This window comes from Myotis nattereri (assembly GCF_964212035.1).
Source record: "Myotis nattereri genome assembly, chromosome: 8".
Classification (NCBI taxonomy): Eukaryota; Metazoa; Chordata; class Mammalia; order Chiroptera; family Vespertilionidae; genus Myotis; species Myotis nattereri.
In genome coordinates this window covers 71,974,657-71,996,117 of record NC_138083.1, presented here as the reverse complement: position 1 = coordinate 71,996,117, position 21,461 = coordinate 71,974,657, and the positions used below count along the sequence as shown (strand labels likewise).

Below are 21,461 nucleotides of genomic sequence, written 5' to 3'. Positions count from 1 at the left end.
CAATCTTGTGTTCCCTTCTTAGAGTTAAGATTTACTAAAACACCCAATCATTCCTCTCCCTACCACTGTCCAGTTGGGAACAAAGCCCTAAGTCACCTAACACAGCTCACCCACATTCCATGAGTCCCTTCAAACATCCTCTGCCCAAGCTGTCCCTTAGTTCCTAACCAGCCTGTTCAACTCCAAGTGTGTTCCCACGGGTCTCCATTGACACACTTGAGCTGAAAATGAAGTGCTGAGCAGAAGCTGGGAGAAAAACGTGCCAGGCTGAGGGACGGTGAGTGCCGAGGCCCTGAGATGGGAAGAGCTTGATGTGTCCTAGAACTTGAAGAAAGGCTCTCCAGAGCAGAGAGAATGAGAGCGAGAAAGCGACATAAATGGGGAGGGGTGGTGCTCAATTGAGATCTGGTGGACCCCAGGTAAGAATGGGAGTTTAATTCTAAGTCAATGGGAGTGCTTTGAACATTTTTTAAGCTGGAAAGGCTGAGCCAGTCCAGCATCATGACAAGTGGCTAACAGCATTTGTCTCTTTTTTAAAGATATATATTTTTTTACTAATTTCAGAGAGGAAGGGGGAGGGAGAGAGAGAGACAGAAACATCAATAATGAGAGAAAATCATTGATCAGCTACCTCCTGCATGTGCCCCGACCGGAAATTGAACCATGACCTCCTGGTTCATAGGTTGATGCTCAACTACTGAGCTATACTGGCTGGGCAGCACTTGTCTCTTGAACCCTTCCTTCATCCTTGCTGACAGGCTTCATAGACTCTAGGATAAAACTGTCATCTGGTTCCTGCCCCAGACTAACTCTTCCTATGGTTGCAACCCACACATCCACACATCCATCCATCCCCCCACCCACCCATTTATCACCCAACCATCCACTCACCCACCCACCCACCCACCCACTCTCCCAACCACAGAGCTGTACCCCCAGGAGGCAGTGTGGGCTCAGACCACATGACCACAGTCACAGGCTTCTTATGTCCTGTTGTGCTGAGTCAGCCCATAGGACTGTGCGACCTGCCCGTTTCCCCAATTACTACTTTAATTTCCAACTAGAACTGAGAATTGCCCCTAGTGCCTCCTTGGCTGGTTCCTTCTCCCCCTGTTGATTTGGCCCTGTGGAGATACAGGGTCCTTTCTGAAGCTTGCCACCCTTCTTTGGATGCTCTTCTTTGCACTTACGCCTCTTGGAGTTATTCCCCAAACAGTTAGATGTCTTGATAGAACAGAGCTTCTGAGAGCAGCTCACCTCCAATCCAAGACTGAGAACATCCTGGTCCATTTAATTCACCTGTTCATCCGCTATCCTCAGCAGATTCTGTCAGCTATGAGGCCCCCCTCATTGCCTTTGGCTTGACTGTATCCCTGGAGATAATTGGAAGTGATATGCCTTGAGGTGAAGCAAAACCAGGCCTGGGGGATGCTGACCCAGCAGTTCTTGGCTGATGCTTCAGAGCACAGCCAAGGGCCTGCTTCCTCCATGACCAGTCCTGGCGGCCAGGATTTTCCTGCGCCCCTGCCCACAATTGTACTCTCCTGGGCAGGGAGATTTCAGTCTTCACCAAGGAGGTGCCATTTTTACCTTGGCCTTTCATTCATTTATCTTGTCCAGAAATACCTCTTAATACCTCTTGTCCACTAACTATATGAGGCAAGGAGAACGTGGCGGTTTGCCAAAGACAGACAGAGTGTTTGAACATTTTTTTCTGCAAATCATCTCACCACTCCAAGTCTCTGTTAATTTTCCCGACAATGACGTCAATAATATGCCTTTCAGTTATGGTTGGGGGAAGGGTTTGACTACGAAGGGATAGCACGGGGGGGGGGGGGGGGGGGGGAGGGAGATTTTTGCTGATGGAACTCTCGTGTATTCTGATCCTGTTGGTGTTTGCATGACTATAATTTGTGAAAATGCATAGATCTGTACACCTCCCTCCCCAAAATGAATTTTACACTATGTAAATGAAAACCATAATGTGCCTCACGCAGTTCTGTGATGACCAGTGATTATTGAGAGAATGCCTCCAGGCACCCAGCACAATGCCTGTTCCATAGTAGGTGTTCTGAAGCTCTCCCATCCCCCTCTTTCCCAAGAATATGCTATTGGGCCCCCCTGGCTCACTCCTAAAATTCGCTCTCTGCCTCTCTTTGATTAGAAACAGCCAGTTTACTGTCACAAGACCAAAGATGGGGACTCCTGGCAACATCCCTACTGTTTTGTCTTGGACCCAAGGATTCCTAAAATGTAGGACCCTATGATTTCACTCATGTGTAGGAAAGCAACAAATGAACAACAGGAAAAATAAACAAATAAAAACTCACAAGCACAGACAACAGTATGCTGGTTACCAGCAAGAAGGGGGCTGGGGGGGTTAGTCAAAGGGGTCAAATACATGGTGATAAAAGAAGATTTAACGTTGGGTGGTGGGCACACAAGGCAATATATAGATGATGTATCAGAGAATTGTACCCTTGAAACCTATATAATCTTATTAATCAATGTCACCCCAGCAGATTTAATTAAAAATAAATAAAACTGGTACCATTCTGGGGAAACTGGGACAAGTTGCTTACTTTAGGTGCAGGTTGGACAAAGTATGCAGGAAGTGAGAAAGTTTTATAAGCTCTTGGAAGCCTAAGGTCTGGTTGCCATTGTGGTCCCTGGGTTTAGTGAACGCCCATGTTTCCCGGCGTCCGTGGCTAGCTGGGGGATGGCCGTGCAGGTTGTGTACAGAGCACCATGTCTCAGAGAGAACCATGGCCTGGTAGACATGGGAGATTTCTGTATAGTATATTATGAACATATTCTGGAAGGTGATAGTCCATTATCCTGAGACAGGTGTACCTTTTGCTATTTCACTCTAAGGGGCTGTATGAGTTAGTGGTGGCCCTGGCAGAGGCCGAGCTTTCAACAAATGCCTCCTTCTGTGCTGAAAGCACATGCCTCGGGGATTATAAATGTGGACAGAGAAGGCAGGAAAGGATGACTGATGACGTCTACTCGGAGTGGCATCAGGAGAGCAAACATTGTTGTGCACCATGTCACTAAGTAGAAGGTAATTTATGAGCCCTGCTGGGGAAGCTAAGTAGAAAACCAGATCCCAGCAAGACCGACAGGAGCTTTAGCGGGACAGGATGGCGAAATGTGCGTCTGCATGTTGAGTCACAAGACCTCCTTTAAAAGGCCCCGTGAAAAGCTACACAATTTTAAACGACAAATTTTAGGCCCATGGTTCCCAGAGTTTGGTAGGGATCCAAATTTCCCATGGAATTTTGTAAAATGAACAGGCCTGGGTCCTGATCCATGTCAACGAGCTCGTGTTTTAATGTTCTTCACTAATGTTCTAGCTGACTCTGACACGCAGGACTCACAGGTCTAGGAAGCATTTTAACTAGCATTCTGTTTTATAATTACACAGTGTGGTAAAACCATGATCTTCCTTTAAAGTAGGGTCTTTATTTTCTTTATTTAGCTTTCTAACTACCTCAAATGCCCCAAACAGTGCAAGGCACGGAGTAGGTACTCAATAAGTATTTCTGACAAAATGAAGTAGATGCCTATACTACCAGGCTTCAGAAGTCCATGCTATGTAGTCAGACCTTTCCCAGAAGATGAAATGTGGACCCAGAGATGGAAGAGTCTTGTCCAAGACCATCCAGTATGCAGAGCAGACTGAGACCGAGGTCTGGACTCTCAGCCAAGAGCTTTTTCTGTGGTTCTGCCTGAAACCTGCTCACTTGGTTGGGAAGGGTTCCTATATTAAACACAGAAAATATTGTCTCCTGGGTTACAAATAGAATTAAGTGGAAAAAATAACAATAAACTCAAAGGAAAAGAGTAAGTTAATAGAGCTCTTTCCTGTTGGAGAAATTTCCAGGTCTGAAACCTCTTGAGTTACTGATGTCTTTTGGCTCCCCCTGGAAATGGCCAATTCCCCACTTACTGCAATCCGCTGGGAATGGAGTGAAATGAGCAAGCAGGTGGAGTCCAAGATTTCCTATTTGGGTCATTATGAGTTCCCAGAGCTAGAGAACAACCACAGTCTTCCCTCTCATGATTTGGGCATCTGTTACAGATTCCCCCCGTGTCTACCCAGCATCACTCTCCTCTGGATGGAGAAGCTGGAAGAGAGTCTCTAAGGGCTCTGTTACCAACCGAGGAGAGAAAAAGCTGTGGGGGAAGCAGAAAGTCTACTCTGCCTGTGTTTAGCTGGCTCTGATCAGAGAAGAGGGCAACTGGGGCGACCTGAAGCATCCATCACAATAGTTACACCCCCGCCGGAGGCTGCCTGCCCACCACCATCCACAGAAGACAATGAGAAAGACAGCAACACCGGCCTCTCCCCACAAAACCATGCACATGGTGTGTCAGCACACAGCGTGACCGCCTGAGCTGGAAAACAAACTAACGCTTGCTCTTGATTAGGCTGCATCTCACTCCACACAGCTGTTCTTGGCTGCTTAAACAGTCTTAATGGAGCTATAATAAATAGATACCTTCTGGTCACCCTACTGGACTTGTTCCATTCATTAGAATGACAGACTGCCTGGACTGGACTGGTATTATTAACAGCTTCCCTTCCTTCTCTCCATTACAGTCACCTCTTCCTGTTGACCCCCATCTTCCCCAAACCCTCTATTCTTCTGATCATGATGATGGCTGGGGTTACAGGGCTCACAGACAGCCCCACTCTCCAGCTAAGTTCTCTGGGCATTTGCTGGCATGCTTCGTTTTGTTTTGTTTTGTTTTGGGGCAGGTGAGAGGATATGGGCAGGAGAAATAGGGTGGGGAGGAGGGAAGACTCTGTAGTCCACAATCAAATGCAGAAGCCCTTTGACTTTCCTGTGGCTGTGTGCCATTAGCAGGTCCCCACACCACTCCATGGGCATCAGATGTGACCAGCAGCAAGTACAGCTGGTGAGGTGATGGGTCTTGGGCATAAGCAGAGCATGTACTAGGGACTCTATGGATCTTTCTAGACCAGTGTCTCTCAACTTTATAGACATCTGGAAAACATAGAAAATGGAGATCTCTGGATCCCACCCCCAGGGAATCTGATTTAATTAGTAGGAAGATAGCCTGGATATTGGTGTTGTAAAAACTTCCCCAGGTAATTCTAACATGCAGCCAAGATTAAATACGTCTAAGACTCAAATCTGAATAGCAGGTGCAATTAATTTGCATTAGGCCTCCTTGAGTTCTTAGCAACTCAAGGCCCCTGGTCAATCACGGTTGCTAGGACTTCAGACACCTTAGTAGACATGAAAATAGATAGTTGGGCATATGAGTTTAGAAATTTGGGGGAAAAAACCTGGGCTGGAGAGAAAACTTTGGTAGTAGCCCCAGAGAGCGGGGTCCAGTAGGACTATCAGTAGGAGGAGAGCCAGCTGGCTTGCACATTAGTGCCTACATAGATTCTCAAAATATCCTGGACAGAAGTGCTCTTTGGACCATTTTGACCAACCCCCTCACCCTCATTGCATAAGTATGTAAATGGAGGCTCAGAGAGAGGGAGCGACCTGCCCATGGTCACCCATACACTTAATGAAAGAGACAGGATTTGAATTCAGGCATTTTGACTATCAATTCAGGATGATTCATACATAACTTCAAGTCATTGAACTTAAAAAAATATATATATCAAGAGACTCAAGTTTTCAGGCCAAAGAGAATGAGCTGATTTTATGGCTTTACATGAGAGAATGCGTGTGGGTTTGTGTGGGTTCCGGGCCAAGTCTCCTGTTTCAGGCAATCCCACCTTTTCCCTGAATCACTGTCCCAGCCACCTACCTATCTCTGCTCTTCCTGCTCAGATTAAGTTACATCTAAAACACAAATCCAGCTTTAAAACCCTGCTCCCTTCAATTTATCCCATGGCCCCTGGAATAAAATCCAAATTCCTTAGCCTGACAAATATCCCCTTGTCCCCACGCCATGCCTCCTCTACTGACAATTTCAGTCCCATCTCCCTCCATCTTTCCTCCCTGGTTTATATGTACCAAACTGCTCCCAGTTCTGGTAACTCAACCTACTGTGCATAACTCCATGCCAAAGCTTGTCTGTCCTAGTCCTTCCCTGCTTTTATTTGGTTATTCCTACTTCTCCAGCTTTTGTTCAAGCTTTATGTTTCCTAGAAAGCCACCGGCCACCAACCTTGAGGCTAGGCTTACTGCCTCCCATCCCCATGGGCATATCTCTATCATGACATTGTGCCAAGATTGTGAAATGATCAGTTCATATGCCTGTCTGTAAAAACAGACTCCAAGCTCCTCAGAACGCAAGGGCTCCATGTCATCTCCTCAGTTCCCATAACCTAATACAATGTCTGGTTTGTGGGAAGTACTCAGACATCTTAAAGCTGAAATTCCTTGAAGTTCCATCCCTGGTCCCTATCTTTTTCTCTGTTCACCTACTTGCTGACTATTAAGTCTTATGGCTTTACTATCACCTGTGTGTCAAAAACTCCCAATGTTTTCTCCCCAGCCCAGGCTTCTTGCCCAAATCTAGACTCATATACCCAACTACCTACTTTCCACGTCTACTATCTAGTAAACATTTTAAATTCTGTTCAAAATTAAACTCACAGTTGCTCCATTGTCCCCAGGTCTTCTCTACCTGCAGCTTCCCCATCTCCACTGGTGGCCACTCCATCCTTCCAGGGGCTCAGGTAGTAATAACCTTGGAGTCACCCTTGATTCCTCTGTTTCTCTCACATGCCACATCTGAGTGTCAGAAAATCCCATGGGCTCTATGCTGAAAATATATTTAAAATCCAACCACTTCTCACCACCTCCACGGCCACACCCTGGCTTGAGTCACCATTGTCTCTCACCCAAGTTTCTGCTGTGGCCTCTTAACTGGTCTTCCTGCTTTTACTCTTGCCTCCCGTTGACTATTCTCAAAGTAGTAGAGAGAATGAGTCTTTCAAACAATGTCAGATTGTTATCAGTTGTCTTCTGAAAACTCTGTAGTGGCTGTCATTTCGTTAAGAGTAAAAGCCAAAGTCCTATAATGGCTTAAAGGCATTATGTGGTCAACCCTCTTTATTTCTCCAATAGCATCTTCTATTAGTTTTACTCTTTGTTCACTTACTCATGACAACCTTGGCCTCCTTGTATATGCCGGATACATTACTCCCTTGATCTGGAACTCTCTTCCATCATGACTCTACTCAAATGCCGTCTTCAGATTAAGGACTACCCTTCTCCCCTATTTAATACTGGAACCCCCTCCTTCACTCCATGTCCCCAGGATACCCCATCTCCCGTCCTTGCTCTATTCTTTCCCCCCATCTATGGTATATTGTATCATCCAAAGATTGTATTTTCCAATACCTCCAAGTTCTGCATTCTCTCTTAGAATCTTGCAACAGCTCCTCCATCTATCCTTGGAGAGAGAGAGATGAGAGAGAGAGAGAGAGAGAGAGAGAGAGAGAGAGAGAGAGAGAGAGAAGTACTACTTCCCCTTCCCTAGAACATATACAGTTATTACTTGCTTATAATCAATAGCATGTTGTAGTAGTGATGCTGTGATGTCCAAGTCTAGGTCACTTACTTTCTTTCTACCTTGTTAGCTATGAAGCTCACTTTGGATCTATGAGGTGCCATGTAAGAAGTCCACTATCCTGAGGCAACCACGGTGTGAGGAAGCCCAGTCCACCTGAAGAGGCCATGTGTAGGTGCTCTAGCTGACAATCCCAGCTGAGATCCCATCTGGCAGTTTGCATCAATCACTAGACATGAAGTGAAGACTCTTGCAGATGCTTCCAGCCCCCCAGCCTTAGAGCCTTCCAAGTCCAGGCTTCAGACATCATGAAGCAGAAACAACTATTCCCCCTGTGCCCTGTCCAAATTCCTGACTCACAGAATCAGTGGGCACAATAAATTAGTTGTTTTATGTCACTCATATTTAGGATAGTTTATAACATAGTAAACAGTATTTGTCACTAGCACATGGCATTATTTACTAACATATCCCATTAAGTGACTGTAAAATAACTTAGTTTTAAGTCTACTGCTATTTCCTGTTTCCCCTGGTAGAACAGAAGCTTCGTGAGGGCATGGATCTTTGTCTGTTTTGTCCACTGTCATATCTAAAATATCTGGACCAGTCCTTGGGAATAGTAAATACTCAGTAAAAATTTAATGAATAAATTTGTGATTGTACAACTGAACTGAATTTTAGAAGACACGGCTTCCTTATTGCTGAGAGGTCCCTTCTATGTCAACTTGTCAAACCCACGCGTTGGTAAGAAAAACCAACAACACACTGAGCAGTGTAGGGGAGTGACAGGCAGTAAACAGAGCGCATAGCATGCTGTTTGAAAGTGGGATTGAGACCCAGGCATTTTGTCTTTAGAACACAGTCTTCAAGCAGTGCTGTGACTCCTGCGCAGCATGTAGACTGCGGGCATCACAGGGGCCTGATGATCAAAGCCATTCCCAGCGACGGTCTAGGAGAGGGAACTGGCGCACTGTGGAAAGACTCCCATTAAGTAATGTTTTTCAATTAACCTCCAGTTAATTGAAAAGTGCTGTTAACTAGAAGCTAAGCATTCCAGCTAACTGGTTAATATAATTTGGAACTAATTGAGGTCAAGGCTAGTCTAGTTAGTGATATTTCCAAATGATGAAACAACATGTATTATTTTCTTTTTCATTATAAAGGCAGTTTACTTCCATGCCAGAAAGTTTGGGAAAAACAAATGCACAAACAAACAGACATTGTATCAGTGTTAAATTGCCTCACTTTTATCACTGTGTTATGGTTATGGAAGAGTGCTGTCATCTGAATATTTGTCTGTGAGGTGTGTCCCCCAAAGTCAGGCATTGAAACTTAATCCACAATGTGATGGTATTAGGAAGGGAGGTCTTCGGGAGGTGTATAGGTCATGAGGGTGGAGCCCTCATGAATGGGATTGGTGCCCTCATAAAAGCGATCCACAGAGATCCCTCACCCCTTCCACCATGTGAGGGCACAGTGAGAAGATGGGCATCTATGAACCAGAAAGTGGGCTCCCACCAGACACTGAACCTGCTGACACCTTGATCTTGGACTTCCCTGCCTCTAGAACCTGTGAGAAATATTTTCTGTTGTTTATTTGAAAACCAGAGGCCCGGTGCATGGATTCGTGCACTGGTGGGATCCCTCGACCTGGCCTGTGCCCTCTGGCAATCTGGGACCCCTCGGGGGATGTTGGACTGCTGGTTTCAGCCCGATCCCTGCAGGCCAGGCCGAGGGACCCCCCTGGTGCACGAATCTGTGCAACGGGCCTCTAGTATGCATATAAGATCTTTGGTTAATCTCTTCCTGCCCTCCCTCTCCCCACTTCCCTCTGAGATTCATTAGTCTGCTCCATGTTTCCATGCCTGTGTATTGAGCATCTGCCCCCTGGTGGTCAGTGTGTGTGATAGCTACCAGTTGAGCGGTCAAATGATTACTTAGCCTTTTACATATATAGATGTTTAAAAAGTGCAAAAAGGCAAAAAAAAATTTTTTTTGACATCAACCACACAGGGATGGACACTTTTAAAAGAGATATCAATCTGGAAGGCAATGCACCAAAGTAGTCAAGTGTTTTCGTTTTCAAACTTTAGATCCCAAGTTCTTACAACCGTGTTTCTCAGGCTTTGACTACTTGTCACCCTTTTTGATGTCACAACGCTCCCCTGGTGTTATTTAAAACTTTAAAGCAAAGTACATATTATGACTAACATAGTAAACTACCATGATATTGAATATGCCTTTGCAAACAACACACCTTTTCCCGAACATTCGCTTAACAAACGGATCTATGTAGGTGTGGATAAGCACACAAACACACACACACACACACACATCATCCCTCATACTTTAAGGCAGTGGTTCCCAACCTTCCTAATGCCATGACCCTTTAATACAGTTCCTCATGTTGTGGTGACCCCCAACCATAAAATTATTTTTGTTGCTACTTCATAACTATAATTTTGCTACTGTTATGAATTGCAATATAAATATCTGATATGCAGGATGTATTTTCATTGTTACAAATTGAACATAACTAAAGCATAGTGAGTAATCACAAAAACAATATGTAATTATATATGTGTTTTCCGATGGTCTTAGGCGACCCTTGTGAAAGGGTCATTTGACCCCCAAATGGGTCGCGACCCACAGGTTGAGAACTGCTGCTTTAAGGGCTTGGGACCATTCAGCCAACCCACTAGGAGGTAAGGCCCAGGCATAGGAGGGAATGAGACAACCTCCTTTAACTCTGATCCTGACATCCTCCAAAAATTTGCAGGCAGCATATGAAAAATGCTGTTTTCCTTTGACCACATTTGCAATGAACTGCCGGTTCTCCTGAGCGGGTTGGTAATCACTCAGGTGCATTGACACAAACGCGTCTGCTCTCATAAATGTGTCAAGCATGCCCCTTGCCACCACATTTTACACTCTCATAAAGGTTTAGGACCAGACAGGTCCTTAGAAGTCACCTTATCCAAACTTCTCACTCAACCAACAAAGGAATTTTAATGCTCAGGTGACAAGATGAGATGCTAAGATCACACAGTGTGTTGCGTTGGAGCCCAGCTGTCTGGACCCCCTCGGAGCACAGTTTCATGACCTCACAGAGCTCCTGCAATCATTGCTTGGTAAGCTCCTTCTCAGAATATAGTCTGAGAGATAAACTTAGTCTGCATGATCCAGAATTCCAACTGGGTAGAGTCTGAGTCCATGCCTTCTCACGGTACACATGAAACTGAACCGAGTATAATGGGGGAACATGCTGAGTGTGGAAAAAGAGCCACAAAAAACCAGCTCATATAACTCAGAGCCTAGGACACAGTAGGTGCTCTCTAGATATTCTGGGGAGGAGGAGAGGGAGAGAGGAAAGGAAAAGTGAAAAAGGGAAATTCCCAAAGCTGGCTGCGATTGCATTCAGACTTGGGGTTGGAGAGTTGCGGGGCTCCTCTGGGAGAGTGAGGTGCTCTTTAGTTCAGGAAAACATCTTAATGAGTTTCCCTTCAAGTTTATTTCACTTTTTTTATTTGTAAAAGGGATCGCCTAATAGGCAAGGTTTGAAACAAAAGGAGTGAAACAAAGAAAGAGAAATTGTTCTGCCTCAGAAAGGAAAGGGTGTGTGGAGGCCTTTTCCTGGCTGCTGGGAGAAGGGAAAAAAAGGGAGTTTTGAGGACAATAAAAAGAACTTTTGGGAAAGGCAGTGGGTGGAGAGACCTGTGAGGAGATGAGAACCGTAGGACCGCTTGTATTCAGGCACTTCCTGTGCTTTGCTGCAAGCCACCACCCCTGGCCCAGCTACTACCCAAACCTCAGTAGCAATCATTACTCAAAAAACGCTAGGGTTAGAGATGCTTTGGGAGTAAGGAAAGGGGTGTCCGATGCAGAGGTGAGGAGAAGGGACAGAGAGAGGGCAGAGGCACTGGAGATGAGGCACTGACGTGGGGGCACTGAGAACACAGCAGGAGTGTGGTAATGAGGCAAGAAGTGCCCAGGAACAAGCCAGCCTCCCAGATGCACTGGCAGGGAGACCTGCCGGCTTCCCACAACATGTGGGCTGGGGGCTGGAGCCATTGGAGGTGCACACTGAGCAAAGCTGTGACTCCAAAGTGCAGAAACTTTGGAGATATCTGAGCAATGAAAGGAAGAGAGAGAGGGAGGGAGGGGGGGGGAGAGAGAGACAGAGAGAGAGAGAGAGAGAGAGAGGGGGGGGGGGAAGGGAGGGGGGAAAGGGAGGGGGGAAAGGAGGTTTAAGGGCCTTCAATGGTGCTTCTCAAATTTAAAGGGTATACAAGTCTCTCAAGTTCTGTTAAAAGCGGGTAAGTGATTCAGTAAGTCTGGGTGGGGCCGGAGATGGTGCATCTCCAACCGGCTCCCCGGAGACGCTGATGCTGCGGGTCCAGAGACTAAACTTTTAGTAGCAAAGCTTTAGCCCCAGAAGCTTCTGCACCCATCTGGGAGTGTCTGCACAGGCGGTCCCTTACCTCGTATTCCTCCTTGAACCCGTAGCCCTGGCCTCTCTTCATCTGGGTGATGTGCTGCAACAGATCAGCCACGCGGATGGCCGGCTGGAACTGGTCCCGGGGATAGCTCATCTCCATGGGGTCGCAGGCCCGGTAGGGGTGGGTCTGGATGGTGAGGGTGGGCTGGGACAGCTCTCCGCGGCTGCCATCTGCTTCAAAGAGAAGAGGCAGAACAGACCATCACCTATGGGAGTTTTGCCCTCGGTCTTCTGTGCCTTCCCTAGCGGGACCTGAGGAGGCCAGAGGGAACTAACTCATGATTCAACTAATAAAGAAATCAGAGAAAGAAAAGAGACACATTGCTTCCTGGGCATGGCTGTGGGACTAGACTGAAAAATTAAATCAACAAACCAACGTGTGAACACAACAGCCCTTGGTTCGTTCCATCTCAAGGGTACATATCGATGGAGTAAAGACCAAGTCCAGGTTGGCTGCCATCGCCGCCCTATCCCAGGCCTTCAGGATCGTCAGGGTGGTGTTGGCCAATCCTGGCCAATATCAGAACCACCAAGAAGCCAGGCAGGCTAGGTACTGGGAGCGCCCTCCTGTTTAGGAAGCAGGTGCCTGCCTGCAAAGCCTCAGGGTCCTGGAGACCAGGGCCACGTGCGTGCTTGCTTCGGATCCACCTGCCTGCATCCCCGGGACCCGGTGTCTCCACCAGTTTGTCTCTGTTGGGTGGTAGCCTGGGAGGAAGGAACTGGAGCCCCTCTCCAGCTGTGGGCTCTACAGCAGTGACCACCTTCGGCTTCCTGTCCAGCTTCCCCACCACTGAACACTCTTGCTCCAGGAGGGTCACGGAACCCACCTTGCAGGTAGGGAGGCCCGAATCTCCTCCTTTAGTTCTGCCCTTCGCCTCTCCCAGGCCTGGGTCCTAAGGCTCATTATCTCCTTCATATCATCCCTCCTTGATAAACGATCTCTATTTCCCCCGGTAATAATCCTTACACCCACTGCGTTGCTCTAACTGGCCTCTGTTCTTTGGCCACCCTGGGAACCGATGCCTGCTGAGGTTGGATTTGAGATTCTCTGTTCTCCTTGGACAACCACCTTCTAGTCCTACCCCCTCACTGCTTGGCATTCCTTGCTGGTCTTTTCAGGCTGGTGTATCTTCCCCAGAACCTCTGGGGTTGGTCTGCCCAACCTTTTCCCAACGACATGGACAGTCTATGCCCTGGACCTTCTGTCGGTGGCATGTATGAGATGAGGAGTCAGATTTGATGTATCTCAGCCAGGTATGTTCAGGCTCAGCCAGGCACCCCGGCAGGACCCCCCTAGGCCTATGCCATACCCATTCCCTGGGTGGCTTAACATATATTCCTGATTTTCTGCAACTTGTCATTTCAAAAACCATGTTTCCTTTAGCTTGGTTGTGCCTCATGTCACAATAGCCCATCGGACATTGACTCTGCACGTGAAGGTGAGCTCTCCTTCTGTGTGGCAGCCTGAGAAACACTGTTGCCAGGAAGGAAAGAATTGCCAACATAAAGATCTAGTTTACAGCTTTCTGCACAAGGAAGAAGGGTCTAGGTGAGAAGTTAGCACATAAAAATACCGATTACGTTTTCTCCGGGGATTTTAAATAACAGGGAACACATCCTCACTGGCATTGCTTAAACGTACTGCTTGGCAAACGTGGGGGCTGCTTCTCTTCTCCATCCATCTCACCCTGTGATGGGGAGTTAGACGTACTGGGAACCCACTCTATGCCAGGAACACAGGTTGGCACTGGCCGTGCACAGAGCGATGCAGATTCCACCCTCAAGTCTTGATGGTCTAGTAGGAAAACAGACAAGAACAGGAGCCGGAGAAGCCAGGTGCTTTTGGGTAAGAGCAAGGAGGTGGACAGGGGGTGATGGCGGTGGGTGGAAATGTGATGGGACAGACCGTGTGAGGGCCTGTCTAGAAACACCGTGAATGTGCAAGCATCTCTAAGCCAGTGGGAAGCTGTCGGAGGGTTTGAAGAGGAATCCTCTTTAAGGACTCCCACTACTTCATGTAGGGGTCATGCTGTCACGTTAGCAGCCAGGGAGATGAGGCATCTTGGGAGCACCATTCCAGTGATGGACTGGGAGGGGGCGGGAGTCGGGGACGGAGAAGCAAGGAGTGCCTGAGCTTGCTCCTCTAGATTCTGCCCTGCTCCCAGGAGAGGCGGAGCTGGCGCCTGGTGAGTGTCTCCTACCTAAGCCCCCATCCCCAGATGCCTTCAGAGACCCATGGTCTCCCCAAGGACTTGAGGCACGGGCTGCCTGGGAGAACGGCTGCCTGGCAGAGACAGGCTTCTTGGCAATGGGCACCTGGCAATTTTTGTGAGATGCCAAATGTTTCCAAAACCAAAGAGCTACCAATATGAATATTTTCCCTAAACACACGGCTTGACAGACTGTAAACTTGGTGTCGGCAAAACCAACGCTGCAACGGAAAATAAATGCATTTGAAATTGAGCAACTTGTGTTGCTATAACATTTGTAATAATGTCAATGCTGGAGCTAATGGTGCTATGAAGACTCGGAACCAAGGGATTTTCAAGGTTTATTAATTCAACTAGTTGGACTCTTTTTCCAATGCATCCGACCTCACCTATTCCCTTATTAACCTCCAATAATGCAGACGTGGTGCCTTTTATCACACCCCATTTCACCCGCCGCACTATACTTAATTTTCCATCATTAGGTTTAATGAAAACCCAATTTCACAACTCACTTCTCTCAGGAACCTACAAGTAATGCTACGTTTTTATCAGCCCCAATTAAAAAGCGTTATGATGTTCCTATTCGAAAGGGAGCCTTAAAACTAATGTGAGACTGCTGCTAATTCAAAAGGGTGCTGGAACTCACACGCCGTGCGTAAAATGTAACTCAAGCCAGCTGGCCCAGAGAGAGGGCATTTTTCATTTTTCTCCTCACCAGACCCTTAATTCTCAGGCCATCTCAACTTCTCATTTATGGGTCCTGCATGTTTATCAATCACATAATAATATTTTGGGTTTCTTTTGCCCTTTTCTGCAGCTGTTGCCTAAAACTGTGAATTCCCTTGCAGTAACTCTAGTCACTGTCTGTGAGGGCAGGTGGGGCGGGCAAAGGGATTTTGGTGACATGTCTGAGGTCCCGGGTCACCACCGTCCCCATTCCTCCTTTCTGCCTCTCTACCAGGTCCTCCTTCTTCTTCCTTGGGAGTCTGGCTTTGACCTTCTCTCTCTCTCTCTCTCTCTCTCTCTCTCTCTCTCTCTCTCTCTCTCTCTCTCTCTCTCTCTCTTACCTCTCTGCTACCAGCCACTATATATCTCCCTCTAGCTTCAGCCACATATTTCCAATTGCTTGCTAGGAACTGCCACTCCAACTGGTTAACAAATATTTACTGAATACCGACATTGTACAAAGCACGGTGTTAGATCCGTGTTCACATGGGGGTGGTGGTGCGGGGTGTGCTCAGAGGGAGATAAGTGCACCGCAGCCGAGCAGGAGGAAAGGAGAGATAAGAGTGCGTAAACAAGCCTAACAAAGGCGGGAAGGGACCCGCGTCTAGGAGATGGATAGGAGGATGATGTGCTACAGAGTTAGGCACCATGGAAACGCTTCCATGCTTTAGGCATTCACCATCCCATCTCTGTGGGTGTGGCCATATCTACCTACGACCTACTTCACCTCTGTCCAGTGGACCTTTCCATGGTGCTGGAAACGGGTCGTGCTGTGCGATATGGGAGCCCCTCACCACATGTGAAATATGGCTAATGTGACTGAGGGATGGAATTTTAAATTTTGTTTCATTTCAATTACTTTAAAGTTAAATTTCCACATGAGGCTACTGTGTCGGGACGCACAGATCTAGAGGAAGAAAGAGACAGGAAGATGAGAGCCTTCTGGAGCTACATGGTGGGGCAAAGGGGTCCAGTGGAAATATAGCGCAAGCCACATGTGTAACTGAAAATTTTCTCGTAGCAACATTAATTAAAAAGGAACAAGAATACATTTTTATTTAACCCAATACAGCAAATTAATATTTCAACATACAGTCCGTATAAAATTATTGCCGATGTATTTTACATTCTTTATCCTCATATCCACAGGTGTTGTGCTCTCACTCAATGTAATGGCAGATGGAATGAATGAAGTTCTCTGACCAAATGCAAAGGGTAGAACTTGTAAAACTAATAGTAAGTACAATGCCACCCACTGTACGATGTTTTACGAAGTTGAAATGGACATGATATAATTGGCAACTGACACTCATATACTTTGTTATTTGAAGTAACAGCGGCCTGAAGGATAGATAAAAAGTGTTTTTCTTTTCCTACGTCCTTTCCGGAGCTCAGAATCAGAGCCCCTAACAACCAAATATGAGGGGTTGGCATCTCCAAGCCCTTTCTCCCCTCAGTCCCTTTACGGGGGTCTCCGACGTGGCAACAACAACAGATGATGGATAAAGGCCTTTGTGCCCTGAATGCAGATTCAGTATCAGGAAGATTCTGTGATGGGAACACTCATGGGGATGGTGCCTTCAGGATTCACCTATTCCTTCCAATATATAAATCAATCCTCCATCCTCCTCTCTGTGGAGGGAGCATGCACTCCGCCCCCCCCCCCCCACACACACACACAACACACACAGCACCACATCGGAGGGAAGGATGGTGTCAGACAGGCCATAGGGGGGTGGGGCTGTGAAACTCCTGTTTCAGCCACAAGGAACAGATTCCAACCAGCTAGACAGCGAGGGCAGCAATGAGACCTGCCTGCTCGGTTTATGGAAATGCGTCCTGGAGTGGTATCTCCGCCGCCTTTAGAGTTAAGTGAACAGAAACAAAACAACACGGGTCTTAGAAAACCCCCATGTTACAAATAAGGAATAGGACACTCTTGGGTGCTGAGAAAAAGACAATTTTCAAAAGAAAAAAGCAGTCAGTGTTGGCTGTCTACCCAACCGCCATCTGGTACCTCCTTCCTTGCTGGCAGAGCCCTCAAATGAGTTTGGGTGCCTACATATTCCCATGTGGTGGGAGGATGACCCTCTCCCAGATCTAGGGGCACATTCCACTTTACTTGCAGGTGTTCTTATCCGCTCTGTCAAATTTTCAATGAGACAGAAGCTCCTAGGAAAGGGGTCCTTACTTCTATTTTTTAAAAATATATTTTTTTTTTATTGATTTCAGAGAGGAAGGGAGGAGGAGAGAGAGAAACATGAAGATCAATGATGAGAGAGAATCACCCATCAGCTGCCTTCTGCACGCCCCACTCTGGGGATTGAGCCCACACCCAGGCATGTGCCGTGACCCATAATCGAACCATGACCTTCCGGTTCATAGACTGACACTCAAACAACGAGCCATGCCGGCTGGGCTGTCCTTACTTCTAAGAGGAACATTCCAGTGGCCTCCCTGCTCCCCACATATTACCATACGTGGGGGTGATGCCTGCAGCTGCTAGAGCGATCGTGCATCCACACGGCCAGGCTGATGACAATGCCCCCGTGAGGTGGGCAAGTGGAGAACTTGAAAGAACTTGGGTCCTTAATGACATCCTTAAGCATCTCCTTCAGCCAACCATAGAACCAGCTCCAACTCCTGACTTCTGATCCTGTGAGATAATACATTAACTTATTCTTTAAACAAATTTGACTTTTTTCCTGTTACTGGAATCGTAACCTACATGACAGAAGATAGAAATGCATTGTAGAAAACGTGGAAGAATAAAGGAAGTGAAAGATTAAATAACAAGACAACAGATATTTCAAAACTTGGATCAAGTTAAGAAGCCACTAGAAAAAACTCTCTCTGGGTGCCTGGCTGGTGTGGCTCTTTGGTTGAGCATGGACCCATGAACCAAGAGGTCACCAGTTCAATTCCTGGTCAGGGCACATGCCCGGGCTGGATCCCTGGTATGGGGTGTGCAAGAGGCAGCCGATGGATGCTTCTCTCTCATCAATATTTCTATCTCTCTACCTCCCTCCCTTCCTCGCTCTCTAAAATCAATAAAAACTTTTTTTAAAAAAAAGAAAGAAAGAAAAACCCTTGCTGGGTGAGGCAAGGGAAGATTGTGAGGAAACCAAGAAGCAATGGCCGAATTGAAATGAGCGTTGGAATCTGTAATGAGAATAAGCAATAGGCAGAAACTTGCGGAAGATGAGTTTGAGAGCCTTGCAGTGAAAATGCAAGGGTATAACAATGAGATGTCTATTTCCTCTGTATCTATCATCTGCTCATGTGTGTTCATGTGCAAAGGCAACAAAAAGACATTTTCAGAGAAAAGAAAACAGACACATCGCAGCCAGATAATTGGTGTTGCTAAAGGAAAGAACCGAATAAATGGAACAGAAGAAATAATAAGAGGCATAATTTAAAAGCAGTTCTTTGGCAGAATAAAAACCTAAATCTTCAATAAAGAGTTCTCCACGTACAACTTAAAAATAGGACAGATCTCATAATTCAATTGTTTAAATAGTATTGACATAGAAATGCTCAGATAAACATCAAGGATGGGGAAAATGATTATCTGTAAAAGAAAAGAAACAATGCTAACCAAATTTAAATGCCAGAAAGCAGTGGAACACAATTTTTGAGGGGAAAATACTGTGCCCCAAACGATACACTCATATACGTTGTTTTTCATTAGGAGGCTACCGGCTCAGATCCCTGTCCAGAGGCATGGGGAGGTGGGGCAAAAACAAACAAACAAACAAACAAACAAAAAACTCCACAAGGTTGGAGGTAAGCATTTTATAAAAGAATCAATTTGTTAAACACCAAAATCAGTTTAACACAGATGTGACTATAAAAATGGAAACAAATGTGAATAAAATAGAATAAACTACAAAAAAGGATTCTTCTAGAGAAACTATATAAAAAGCGAATATAAAAATTCTTGCCTAACGTTTGAAATTTTACCAGCAAAAACCAGGAAGTAGGTGACGGATGCATCACTAAAAATACAAGTATATCAACTTCTGGTTGCCAGATGGGAGGGGGGTTGGGAGACGGGTGAAAAGGGGAAAGGATTAAGATGTGCAAATTGCCGGTTATAAACACAGTCCTGGGGCTGTAAAGTACAGCATTGGGAATATAGATAATAATATTGTAATAACTATGCATGGTGTCAGACGGGTGCTAGACTTATGGAGGTGAGCACTTTGTAACTTACATAAATTCTGATCACTATGCTATACACTTGAAACTAATATATGTCAACTGTAATTAAAAAATATTTTAAAAGTATATCTTCACCTTTCATGACAGACAGTCGACATATATTAATCTTGTTCTTAAAGGATCTCAAGCGTGTATGGTCACATCTCTGTAGTGTGTGTGTGTGTTTAAGTTAAAGGTATCAATTAGTAGAAAAAGAAGGGTATGTAGCTTTCAAATAGAGGCGAGGAAACCATGGGCCTTTACCACATGTGGTCTGTGTCCGCATTTATGTCACCGGTGTGATAGGCAAAATGCAAACACAGAAACCTGTGCAACCACCACTGAACATCCCCTGTTCTGACAAGTCAATGAAAAACCACCCTCTAGAGGTATTTTCATAATTCAACACACATTAATGCCCTCCACCCCCAACCAAACTGCCTCCACTGAAGAGAAACTCACAGAGGGAAAATAAAATATAAAGAATGGCAAGCCATCTGAGGAAGCTTGTCCCCATGAGGGGGAGCCGGGAGACGTGAGACACAGAGAAATATGCCTCCCAAGAATGGAAAATAATAAAACAATCAAAGAGACTATAAAATAGCCACATTCCGATTGATTAAAGAGAAAACGGAAGGCCCATGCACCACAGCAATCACGCAACCCATCACAGAGGAAGGATGGGCAGGTTTGAAAGTACAAACTTAACTTCTAGAGATGAAAAATCTAGTCACTGACAGTAGAAAGCAAGTAAATAAATATAAGAACAGATGTTAATGGAACACAATAGAAGTTAAAGACACAATAACGAAGCTGAGAAAAAGTAAAAGCTGGCTCTTTCCTTTGAAGACACCAATAAATTAGACAAACCTCTGCTAAAAATGACAGAGGGGGGGAAAAAGACACAAATAAACCACTTCCCAATTGTTAGAAACTGGCAGAACACGTTTATCACACGCTCAGACTGGCGAGTGAGTACATGGCCCGGAAAACCGTGAACACATCTGCAGACGGATGAAGGTGGCAGAGTCAGCAGCCACAGGTCAGATCAGCCCATCACCAGAGCACCGGCTTTTTTTTTTTTGACAAAGATGTTCTTTTTTGAGATAACTGTGGATTCACAGTCATAAGAAATAACAAAGAGAGGTTCTGTATACTCTTCACCAGTGTTATTATCTCGCATAGCTAAAGTACAACGTCACAATCATGGATACACTCCACGGACCTCACTCAGGTCTCAACAGGTTTACATGTGCTTGCGTGTGTGTTCATGTTGTGCATGTGTACATGTTTCATTTTATGCAATTTAATCACGTGTGCAGATTGCTGTGACCACCACCACAGCGAAAAGGATCCTTCATGCAACAGAAGGAGCCTGTGAGTTTTTCTCTTGTCTCTTGGCTGAGGGCTGCCTACTGGACCCTGGGTGGCTGTAGCAATAATGAAAAAAAGCATCTCTCAGTGTAACCCTGAAGTCTGCCAGAGCCCCACAAATGGGCCCCACATTCCCTGATGCTCCTATAATCCGGGGGTCCATAGGGCCACCATGTGTGGCTGTTTTGTTGTGCACTGCTCAACATTAGAGGGGCCATTCTTGTAAGAGCCTTGCTCTGTGACTTACTAGTACATCCTGTTCATTAAAAGCCATCAGTCTTTACTTAAGTGGTTAGTGGTGGGTCGTCATTTTCATTTTTCATAAATCATAAAGTGAGAGGTTCAATTGTGTAGAGAGGCAGGAATGAACGAATTATTAGTCTGTGGACTTAGCATCCTAAGAGCTGAGGCCGATTTAGGAAGGGGATCTCTTCTGTGGGCAGAGAATTGGACTCCCATGAGGGGTCTTGGGGATGTACATGTGTGTGTATGCATGTGCAAGTGTGTGTGTGGGGGGGCATGGCCTAGAAAATACATGGGTTTTCGCCCACTTCTCCCACCAGAGCTAAATGTTTTTTTAAATCTCTGTTTTATGAAATAGACTTCTAGGTAGGGTTGTTTTTGAAGAAAGGATTTTACTATAAACATAACCTTTGAAAACCATTGTTTTCTATTTTTTATGAGGGGGTCACAAATTTTTGAAAATCCATGGGAAAGCGAGACAGCAAAAGTGCTGACACCAGTGCTCCCTGGCACAGGCTTCATAAACCTAATTCAATTGAAACAAAAATGAAGCCATTGGGTGTGTCAGAAGCAATAGATGTGCAGCAGCAACAGGATGCTTAGGCCTTAACCACTTATTGATCCAAGAAGGAAGGAGGAGCATAAAGCTGAGGGCAGTGTACGAGAGCCTGGAAATACACTGTTAACTACAAAGG

The 21,461-nt window shown here is 45.9% G+C and overlaps 1 protein-coding gene across 9 annotated transcripts in view; it reads right to left on the bottom strand.

The window, feature by feature from the left end:
• The window catches only part of PTPRT (protein tyrosine phosphatase receptor type T), a 943,168-nt gene that overhangs the window by 66,945 nt on the left and 854,762 nt on the right, over positions 1-21,461 (bottom strand). For 6 of the 9 annotated variants that reach the window (XM_081096943.1, XM_081096945.1, XM_081096944.1 and 3 more), the window contains one exon: positions 11,994-12,184. In XM_081096943.1, the coding sequence (XP_080953069.1) occupies positions 11,994-12,184 (191 nt within the window). The remainder of the gene's footprint in view (positions 1-11,993; positions 12,185-21,461) is intronic. The other 3 variants (XM_081096948.1, XM_081096946.1, XM_081096950.1) reach the window with 1 other exon arrangement.